General features: G+C 31.8%; 1 protein-coding gene across 1 annotated transcript; it reads left to right on the plus strand.

Annotated features, from left to right (window-relative positions):
* The first annotated feature begins 579 nt into the window (after nt 1-579).
* LOC144371333 (uncharacterized) lies at nt 580-11374 on the plus strand. Its single transcript, XM_078033704.1, has 3 exons — nt 580-707; nt 6370-6448; nt 9419-11374. Exons 1-3 carry the CDS (start codon nt 674-676, stop codon nt 10449-10451), a joined length of 1146 nt encoding a protein of 381 aa, XP_077889830.1. The 5' UTR covers nt 580-673; the 3' UTR covers nt 10452-11374.
* Nucleotides 11375-11946: the final 572 nt, after the last annotated feature.

Here is an 11946-nt window from a genome sequence, read left to right on the forward strand (position 1 = left end):
TTTAAATAATGAGAAGATAGACAACTTTGGAGATAACCATTCAAATAAATATGTGGACTGTTGAAAGTTTGGTGTGTCCTTAGTTATCTCTTATGTCTTCTACACACTGCGATGACCACTGTTGTATGAGTATAGTTATTACTTATAATTTTGCTATGCATGTCTCAAGTATCATTGCTTTGTTTGGTTGTGCTTCGTTTGGATATTCAATAACTAATTGCAACTATGATTTATCCTTTGGAATTATGTTGGATATTTTCCCACTTTATTGCTTCAGTGTTTTGTTTCACATGTGCTGCTCCCTGGGTTTCATTATACCAAAATGATCCACCGATTTTACTGCTTATAATAAATTATTGATGCTGGTTATATAGCTCAGTTGGTAGATTGCTTGCCTTTCATGCACAAGGCCTTGGGTACAATCCCCAGCACCACAAAAATGTATCTTATTGAATGGTTGACCTCACTACCTTATGTGAAAGCCACCTCTTTTTACTCTCATTAAAATTTGTATGAAATTAAATACTATATCATTAATCATATGATTTATGTGATATGTATTTACTCATTTTTATTTCAGGAGCCATTGACATTAAGGGATGTGGTCATTGATTTCTCAGAAGAGGAATGGAAATGCCTGGACGCTTCTCAGCAGACTTTATATGAAGATGTGATGTTAGAGATCTGTAGAAACCTACTCTTTATTGGTGAGCCTAAATTTCATTCAGAACTTCTAATTAAAAACCAATATTTAATTTTTTAATTTATAGAGTACCTTCTGCCAGAGACAAGAGGCAGGAAAGGTGTCATAGTGACAGGGAGTCCAAGCTGCCAAGCTTTATTTATATCAATCGGTTAATTTAGGTCATTGGCATCACTTCTATATATTGTGCACTTTATTACTAAGCACGTTAGAAACTTAGCAACATTATGCAGCTTATTCCTCAGTTACGTACTAACTCCTAATGTTAGGAGTCTTGTGTAGCTCTCAAGAAATTCCATTGTATAAACTTACTGTTATGTGGACAGGTTTAAGCTCAGTGAAACCTCGTGCTTATCTATAAAGAGAGTTCTTTAATTCCCAGGAGCTGTGTGCCAGAGGTCTTGTTTTAGGCTGATAAGACTTTGTTACAGAGCCTTTTCAAGCAGGGAATTGTCATAGCAGCTTGACATTTGCACATGTATTTTATTATTTTAATAGTTCCTGGGGAAATTGCAGGGCATTCTAAGGGTGGGAAACAGAGTGCCTGTTACCCCTGGGAGTTTCCTCGCTAGAGGAATGCTTCTCTCTATATTTCCACAATCAGAATCCCTACAGAGTATTCCACAATGCCTGTGAGGATACTTACAACCTGACATTTATTGGTATTTGGGGAATCCCTAGAAATTTCTCTCATTTCCAAGTATTTCTATGTAAAACTATTGTAATATATTACTATTATATGAGAGATTCTTTAATATAATTTAAATATTTATTCATTTAAAATTTTCTCATCAGAGCTTTATATGAATGCTTATATTGGATATTCTGTAAAATTTTTCCTCCATGTAATCAATAGCAATATTTCACAATACCTGATTCTAGTGATTATGTAAGTATTGCTGATCAATGGTTTAAAGAAGAATTTTCAGAGCTGGGGCTGTAGTTTATTCGCAGAGGGCTTTTCTCACATATGTGAAGTACTATGTTTGTTCCTTAGCACTACATAAAAAGCAACAGATATAATGAATGCATTCTGTCCACCTATCACTACAAAAAAAGTTAAAAGATATATTTCTATTGTAATACAAGTGTCCAGAATTTTGTTGGTTACATTTTTTTAATTATTGTGGGTTTGTTAATTTTTTTTATTTCACTCTATAGAGAGCTTCAGTGTTGTTCATTAGGTTTTTTCACATCAGTGATATTGTTTTTATTTCTATATCTGTATGTTATAATTGAGTAGAAATTATGATTTGTCACTTTAGGAAAACATTAGTTGAAGTTAAACTGCACATGAACCATGGGCCAATTTTCAATCAAGTTTTCTATGTTTTTACTTACATGTATAAATATTACTCCTTTTTATATATGATTTTTATATAGTACCTTGATTGTTTATACTCAGTTCTTGTGCTTAATCATATAATGTGTCTACCTGCATGCCCACGCGTGCACGTGCACACTCACACACACACACACACACACACTCATACTGCAGATTGAACTCAGAGGTTCTTGTAATATTGAGCTACATCATCACCCCTTTTAGACTTTTAGTTTACCATAGACACTCTTGTTAAGTGGCTGATGATGAAATTTTATTTCCATGCCTCAGCCTTTCTTCCAAGTAGCTAGACTTAATGGCATATTCATTATGTCTCTATATATGAATCTGTTCTTTTTTCTAAAAGTAAGAATTTATCATTTTAAAGGTACTATAGAGATGTTTCCAATTTTGTTTATCTTTCATGTATTTGTCAGATTTTTAATTGTGATCAAAACTGTAACTGTGTAACTTCCCTGAACTTACAGTCTTATATATTTTGAATTTACTGGTCAGTAGTCCTCATTTAAATTGTTTTTTAAGATTTCGTTTCTAGAAATTATGTATCACATATAAACTAAGTTCATTTTTCCTCCAAACAAGTGCTCCTTTTTCTCACCTTTTCATCCATGATGCCCTTATTTTTGGTCTCTGTATTTGGCTACAGTAGATATCTTTCATACATAGAATTACCTGGTATTTTTTTTTGTGTATGTGAATTACTATTTCACTTAATATACTATCTTAAAAGTTGATCATTGTAGATATTATATAATTTCTTATCTTTGTAAAGTTTTTTAACTTTATATTTCATTCCAAATTGTCTTCATGTAGTCATGTGAATTGTAATTTGATTGGCTTGTCACATTGATCTCTATTGAATGTTGTTTTAATTAGAATACATCTGTAAATATATTTTGATTTGACAATCAAGTTAATGGCTAATTGACATGCTTTCAGTTTCATTACTCATGCCTTCCTTATTTAACCTCACGTTAACATAAATGTATAAAATATTGTAACTTTTATTATATTTATATAAGAAAGCATTTTTTTAAAAAAAATTAATATGTGTAGTTATGTATGTACCCAGTATATTCCATAGAATTATTTAAATAACTTATTTTCTACATGCAAAAAAAATATTGATTTTTTTGATTGGTGTTACATAAACTTCAAAGATTACTTTGGGTGCCATAGGCTTTTTTTTTTTTTTTTCCATAGCAGATGTGTTTAACCTCTGAGCCACATTTACACCCCTTTTTTGTGAAGGGTACTGGGGATTGATCTTAGGGGCACTTGCCCACTGAGCTACATCCCAAGCCCCATTTTGTATTTAATTTAGAAACATGGTCTCCTTCAGTTGCTTAGCACCTTGCTTTTGATGAGGCTGGATTTGAACTCACAATCCTACTGTCTCAGACTCCCAAGCTGCTTGAATTACAAGTGTGTGTTATCACACCTGGCTGGCAACTGTTTTTATATTTCTTTTTGTTACAATGCCTAGATAAGTTGCTTATGGGCCTTGATTATTTGCTGAATTTGGCTTTAAACTCATATTCATAAATTTAAAATATCACTTTTTCTTTTGAGTTCTAACTTATTATGTTATGTTAAAATACAATGTCATTATTGTAATAACTGTTAACATTTGTTTTGTGCTTATAATCTGATATTTTTGGAATAATATTCCATAGACTATCGAGAATATTTCCTTTAATGTTTTTTTGAAGGTTTTTTTTTCCCCTAGGGTAACAATGCAATGCTATTTTTTATTCTTTGCATTAATTGTGGATTAATGTCTCCTATTATTACTTTGTTGCTTTCTATGATGTTGAATTTTGTCTGTGTTTTCTTTCTGTATATGAAAAACATTATTTGAGTTACAAACATATTCACTATGATTGATTCTAGGGATTTGTCATATTTATCTTTATATCATATTCTACTTTGTCTCTTATTTATATAAATATTTTCAATAATTTTGAATGTAATATTTGTTTTATCCTTTTGTTTTTAGTCTTTTTGTGACCTTATATCTTTTGTAGAATTAATCTGACATAGTTATCATATTTTTAGGTTTAATCTTGTTAGTCATGTTGTGTTTAAATTAGTTTTTTTTTCAAAATAGTTTATTGATACTTAAATTACTGATGAGAAAAAACATACTTCTACAATTTTCAAGTATTGTTAATTTCTTATATTTTTTTACTATTAAATTATGCCTTAATTTGTAGTTCATACATTTTTACGGTGGTATTTTTTTTTCTACTTTTTTATCTTTGATGTTGATTTTTTCATTACATTGAAATTATTTAAGTGCTTAAAAACAGTAGAATAAATTGAAAATAACATTCTTATATTCTTAAATAAATATACAACTAATTTAACTCCACATACTTTACCAAAAGAATAGGTTGTTATATTTTATAAATATATGATATGTGATGATACATTCTACTGTCATGTATAACTAAAGAAAAAATAATGAAAAAAATAAAGTACTTAGTTTGCACTACATTTTAATCTGAATTAATTATGGTTTTCTAAAACAATCAGTGTTTACATGTGTTTCCATGATTTGTTATTGACATCACACCTACTTTTCTAATTTATACTAATTAACAAAGATTTATGATAATTTGTATGCTTTATTTTTCCACATCCGATAGTAGAATGAAATGTTTTATGTACAACAATGAAGGTATAATATATATATTTGTATGTATTTTTCTTTTCTATAAAAGCTTTCAAAGTTTATATGATTTTTGTTGTGTAGATTTATTTTATTGGAAATATTCCACTGATTATTTCTTTTACAGCAGGTCAAGAAGTAAAGCGATTTTTGAATATTTTCATATCTTGAAAGATGGATTTTATTTTTAAAATTCAAAATAATGGTATTGGTAGATAAAGTATTCTAAGTTCATATTTTTTTTTACTTTCAACATTCCTACTCATGTATCTCAATTCCTTTCTGGAAGTCTTCTGCAAAGAAATCAACTGTTAATCATAAAAATAATCTTTGTAAATAAAATTTTTCTTTTTATATCTTTTGATATCTTTTCATATCAATTTTTGTTGAAGAATTTTAAAGTTTGATTATAAATTGATTAACTTTTGTCTTTTATTTACTTATTTATAGGGAACTGAACTCAGGGGCACTCAATCATTGAGGCACATCACCAGCACTATTTTGTATTTTATTCAGAGACAGAGTCTCACTGAGATGTTTAGTGCCTCACCATTGCTGAGTCTCTCTTTGAACTTGTGATCCTCCTGTCTTAGCCTCCCGAGATGCTCCGATTAAAGTCATGCACCACTGTGTCCAGCACTACCTATTTCTTTTAATTAATTTTATACATTGATATATTTTCTTCCTCAAATTTTTAATTTATGAGACTTTGTGTGTGGCAGGGAAGAGGGGGCGTGCTGAAGATCAAGGCCAGCCTTTTGCATGTGAGGCAAGCAATCTACCACTTAAAATGTATCCCAATTCTGAGACTTTCTTAAAAGAACATTTCTAGTATAAAATTTCTAATTTTTCTGTTGGTTTCTTTTGTGAATTTTTAAAAATTATCTTCATTTTTGTTTAGTTTAATAAATATCTTTCAAGTGTTTATTGGGCATTGATTACAAAATTAACTACATAAATTTTCCGACTCTCAGTATTTTGTTCGCTTGAGATGATTATATCCTTTGTGTGAGCTATTATTTTCATTGGGATTTTTCTATTTAAAATCTGTTAAACTAGATCATTATAATCATTTTGTAAAATATTTCAAAGTTAGAATGTAAACAAAAGCATGTCATGTTCAATGATATATAAATGTAATTTTATGTAATTGAAAATATAAGGCAGTAGAAAGCCGGTTTTAAATAAATTTCAGCATTGTTCAAATGAACTGTCTCAAAAGAAAGTATAAACATAGAAAGGTCTATGGATGTAGTTTAGTGATAGAATACCACTGTGTTTAATCATAAGAAATACTCCCCCCCAAAAATAAAAACATAACTAAATAAGAAATTTATTTTCTGCAACATTTGAGTCACAGATGAAGTTTAAATATGTTGGAGTGAAGGGCTGTGGTTGTAATAACATCACTCAGTTTGAATGTTGTCTTCATCTGTGGTGCTATAAATTGGTAAGATGATTTTCAAGGTTCTCACTGCTTTTTTCAGCATATTGTAGTAAATTCTATATATTTCTTGACTATTAATGGCCTTGAATCCTACTGTTCTTTGGCTATTCCCCCCCGCCTTGATAAGGTTTTGTATATTAGAAGAGTATATTCACCATAGTGTTGTAAGTAGAATAACTTACTATTTCAATTTTTTTCAGGTATGACTTCTAATCCAAACCAAGAATTTTCAGAAGAACAAGAAATAAATCATTTTTTACAAAACTTGATAAAGAGCAGGTATGTATACCAAGACAGTTAATACTTAATTTTAAACAAGAAATAGAAATTAAAAGAGAGGGAAGTTCAGAAAATTTTTAATAAAGAGAAAAATATCATGAAAAATTATTTACACAGAAAATTGCAAATTCATCAGGTTATATTATTACCAACATCTCAGAAGACTGACTCCTCAACTTGTGCCAGCCACTTTTTGTTTGGTTAAAACTTTTAAGTACATTAATTGTAAAATATTTACTACTCAGTATTTTGTGTAAAACTACTTACAATGCACAGTATTTTCAAATGCAGAAACATATATCAAACTACATGTATATTCAATGTTTACAGGCCATTATAAAGTTGAATCTTTAAAATACCTTAAGGAAAATAGTGATTCAACCAGTTTACTCAGCTTTACAAATAAAATTAGAATAGAAATGGGTATTTTAGTGAAAAGAAATCTAAACAGTTTTAAAACGCTTATTAATCAGTTTTGTTTTAACTTTTAATAATCTCTATGTGATTGCACATTAGATCACAGTCTACAGATCACTAATACAAAATTGCAATATTCAAACCTCTCTTTTTTATGAAGTAATAAAGAGGTGATTTTCCAGACAGTATAGACAAATTGTCTCATTATTTAAACAGATGAATAGAGTTTCTACTTAGAGACAAGAAAAATACTTAGATTAAGAAGAAATGGAAATGCTCCAATACGCCTCACTAGAACTTTCTGTTTTAAAGAACTATTGAGTAATTAAATATGTTTAAGGTGAAGGTTTGGTAGGAATTGCTTTTTAAATGCAATAATAATTAATAAAAGAGAAGAGTAGCAGTTAGGTCCTTCTAAAACACATCGAATAAGCATACAGCTCATCTGTCATGTACAGCAGGTGAAACAAAGGAAAGACTCAGGAACTTCTAGCACAGTCTTTCAGAAATCCAAAAGCTCAAATGGCTTGCAGGAATGCATCACACCCCAAAAGGAGATATGAGGGTCTTATGAGAACAGTGTAAGTATTCTGACACTCTTCTGGGCTCATGCTGAGAGGCAGAAAATATTCCTGGGACATTAGCAATATGAAAAGTGTGGGGCTACTGAAGAACAATGAAGGACTATAGCTTCTAATTCTAAAACTTTTAAGACAATTAAGACAGCCACATTGGTGAGGTAAGACCACCTTGGAATGGGGCATGGCTTACCATGAAATATCCTTTACAAAACAAAGATCTATAATGTCTTTGTCATTCCATGATTCTGTCTACTGTTTCAGAATACCATTTTTGTAGACCCTTCTTCCTGAAACTTGATGGTTTGTGTCAAGGGTGCTTGTAAATATTCATTTATAATTTAATTTAACTTGAAGCAGTCTTTGTGTAGTTACCTATCTATTTATGCCTCATAAGTTAGCGTAATCATTCCATGTCATGGGACCTCAAGCATCCCACCTGAGTCATTTCCTTCTTTTTACGGTGGCTAAGTGATGAGCCACCTTAAAAAAAGTAATATCTGAAATAAATAGTAAATGAATATGAGACAGGGCCATACCTTATGTTATAAGAGGTAAAGCACTTTGTAGATTCTCTAGACCACATAGGATCTAAAAAACAATGACTAGATAATTTTTCCATTTTTCATTTAAGGGAGTGTACATCAGGGGTAGGAATGAGATTCTAACAGGAAGAGTCTTTCTTCATAAAGTTTGATTGGCATTCTGGCAAGTCCCTCCTATATCTGTGATGCTATGTGGCTATGTGGCTCTAATGGATGGTACCATCTCCAGTGCCATGATAAATTTAGACAAAACTAGGAAGTATACAACATATACTGGATAGTCTTAAACCAGCCGTATGTTAACTGTGAGTCCTCAGATACCATACTTTTTTCCCTAAGGCTTTCATGCTTTTTTAAATATTTCATGCACAGTTCATCGATATCTTTCACCATCTGTCATGCACTGCTTCATCTTTCATAGCAACAGAGATTTTGGCCAAACTCCAAGTGAATATCTTAAAAAATCTATGCATTCTGTGGTTGTGGGTGAAATGGGAAAAACTTTCCAAGTGTGAGATCCAGAGTCTTCCTCGATCCTATACATGTCTGCAGTGAACTAAATCTTTTTGCCATTAGAGTTTTCTAATGCCCTAGCACTATTCATCTGTGCATCTCAGACTATGTTTTCAACATTTCAAAAGTATTCTCTAACTGATTTTAGTGAGCTAGTTACATAGAAAGAATTTTAACAACACCCTTAGTGATAGATATTTTTGCTGGAAAGTTGAACATCCCAGCTCAGATGTAGTTTGCTCTTTGCCTTAATGAAAATGCTCTAGCACATCAGGGCCATAATTATATCCCAGTGCCTGCAGGATTCCCAACAACTTAAAACCAGACAATGGTGTGTTGGAGGCAAAGTGGAACTGTAGGGATATGCGGCATTGACTAAGCTGGAGAGAGACAACAACACATATGGCAGTCATATTTGGAGACTTGTGTGTGCTTTTAAATATATTTGCATAGCATTTTGTAATTATACCCTTTCTCTAAAAATTGAAAAATTTTATGTGTTGTCTATTTCATGCTTTAGTCACTGGAATAATTTGAAATGCACCATTTTGTAAATATCCACAAATATTTCTGTAGACAAGATAAAAGGAGGAGGAGGAGTTGGAGGTGGAGGAAAAGAAGAAGAAATTTCTGAGTTTTAGTAGGCTGATTGTTACTTTACAAAAATGATGAAATGAATAATTTCTCTTTTTGGCAATTTATGGAATTATAATGAATGTGGGAGTATTTGTACTTACCTAGTGTTGCTTAATTTAAAAGAAAATGCAGATACTTGGAGAGACATCTATGTTTATGATAAGTCTTTTAGGACCTATAGACAATCTCTACCCTAGGTAATTAGCAGTATATTAGATTTGGTGTAAAACAGTGTACATTCTGTGAAATTCATTAAAATTTTCTTCTTTTTTAAATCCTAGAAAACACCCATGTGATCATTTAAAAGAGCTTTACAATGATAAATGTGAAAAAGGTTTTAATCCATGCCTAAAACTTATTTATCCAAGCTTTCATAATCAAGAGACAAATTACAGATATAAAGTATGTGAAAGTACTTTTAATAAAACTACAAGAATTTCTGAACTCCAGAGAATTAATGTTTGTGGGAAGCCCTACAAGTTAAAAAAATATGTAAATGCATTTAAAGAGTCCTCAATTGTTTATCAGAGCAGTGATAAAGCCTCCATAAGTAAAGATTGTGTAAAATATTTTACTCCAATCTCATCCATTACTAAAAACCATAGGCTTTACAATGGAGATATACCTTACAAATTGAAGAAACATGAAAATGTCTTTAAGTGTTGCTCAAACCTTTTAAAACACTACAGTAATCATACTGGAGAGAAAATCTGGAAATGTAAAAGGCGTGTCAAAGCTTTTATTCAAAAATCACACCTTACTGAACACCAGAAAATTTATACTGGAGAAAAGCCATACAAATGTAAAGAATGTGGAAAAGCTTTTAATCGGAAATCACACCTTACTCAACATCAGAGAATTCATACTGGAGAAAAGCCATATAAATGCAATGAATGTGGCAAAGCTTTCACCCAAAACACATGCCTTACTCAACACCAGAGAAATCATACTGGAGAAAAGCCATACAAATGTAAAGAATGTGGCAAAGCTTTTAATAAAAAGTCAACCCTTACTCAACACCAGAGAATTCATACAGGAGAAAAGCCATACAAATGTAAAGAATGTGGCAAAGCTTTTAATAAAAAGTCAAGCCTTACTCAACACCAAAGACTTCATACTGGAGAAAAGCCATACAAATGTAAAGAATGTGGCAAAGCTTTTAATCAAAAACCACACCTTACTCAACACGAGAGACTTCATACAGGAGAAAAGCCATACAAATGTAAAGAGTGTGGCAAAGCTTTTAATAGAAACTCACAACTTACTAAACACCAGAGAATTCATACTGGAGAAAAGCCATACAAATGTAAATAATGTGGCAAAGATTTAATATAAAATCAACCCCTACTCAACACCAGAGACATGATACAGGAGAAAAGCCCTACAAATGTAAAGAATGTGGCAAAGCTTTTAGTAAAAAATCGACCCTTACTCAATACAAGAGTATTCATACTGAAGAAAAGCCATACAAATGTAAAGAATGTGGCAAAACTTTTAATACAAAATCTCACTATTGTCAACACCAGAGACTTTATACAGGAGAAAAGCCTTACAAATGCAAAGAATGTGGCAAAGCTTTTAATCAAAGATAATGCCTTACTTGACACCAGAGAATTAACACTGGGGAAATGCCATACAAGTGTAAAGAATACGGCAGAACTTTTTATCAAAGATCACACATCTCTCAACACAAGAGAATTCATATTAGGGAGAAACCATACTACTGGAAAGAATGTGGAAAAGCTATTTTATTAGGAAAATAATTGTTGTTTACCAAATGAAAATACTGGATAAGAGCCATGTAAATCTTAAGAATTTGGCAAAGTTTTAAGTATGCTTCAAGTGTTAACAAGAAACTGATCATTTATAGTTGAGACAATTCTCACAAATCTATACACTGCAAATGTCATTTGTTGTAAGATCACACCTCATTGGTCACGAGAAACTTCATACTGGAAAGAAAAATTACAATTGCCCAGAGACAGCTCTGCAGCGCTGACTCCATGAAACCCCAACCTTTGCCCAAACTGGCCATTACTCAGGAGCCCATAGAAATGAGCAGGAAGCATGTTTGGATCCTTGGCCCTCTTTCCTTCTGTGGACCTTCCAGGTTCACTCGTTTTTTCCTCAGTTTCTCTGTATTGATTGAATTTAATTCATCTTTTTTTTCCCCAAAGCTATCCCTGGACTTAAAGGCCTCTTTTGTACCAAACCAACTTATTAATAAAAATGTCTTATGCCTGAAGTCTAAGATCACATCAATGTTTTCCCCATAACCTCAGATGGACAGCATGTTCCTTTGTAAATGTCTTATTTATTTTATTTTGGGGGTATACTGAGGATTGAATTTAGGGACACTAAACCACATACCAGCCCTTTTTTGTATTCATTTAGAGACACAATTTCACTGAGTTGCTTAGGGCCTCAATTTTACTACTCAGGCTGGATTTGAACTTGTGATTCTCCTGTGTCAGCCTCCTGCACTACTTGGATGGCAGGCATGCATCACTGCATCCAGAAGTCAATATCTTTTGTCTGTAGTTAGTTAACAAATTTTACTCAGGTTTTCATATCCATAAAAAGCATTAAAATATATTTTTGTCACGCTTTAGGCATCAGATTCTGGCTTTTAAAATGTCCTACTTGATACATCTTAGCTTTCTACATCAAATGCAGAGTTTACAAGTTTAAAACCAAGCTGAAAAACAAAGATATTGAACAGCAAAATTCAATGCATGTTGTGTTTAAATCCACACATGTAGTTGGTGTGAATGCTTTCACTAAATAGCAGGAGGCCTGTCCATGACCC

This window comes from Ictidomys tridecemlineatus, chromosome 16 (assembly GCF_052094955.1).
Source record: "Ictidomys tridecemlineatus isolate mIctTri1 chromosome 16, mIctTri1.hap1, whole genome shotgun sequence".
NCBI lineage: Eukaryota > Metazoa > Chordata > Mammalia > Rodentia > Sciuridae > Ictidomys > Ictidomys tridecemlineatus.

What these genes read in the sequence shown, in the direction of transcription:
- LOC144371333 (XM_078033704.1), top strand. Translation starts at nt 674, where the DNA reads ATGTTAGAGATCTGTAGAAACCTACTCTTTATTG. An exon ending in TAGAAACCTACTCTTTATTG is followed by an intron (nt 708 to 6,369) that starts GTGAGCCTAAAT and finishes AATTTTTTTCAG; the next exon opens with GTATGACTTCTAATCCAAAC. An exon ending in CAAAACTTGATAAAGAGCAG is followed by an intron (nt 6,449 to 9,418) that starts GTATGTATACCA and finishes TTTAAATCCTAG; the next exon opens with AAAACACCCATGTGATCATT.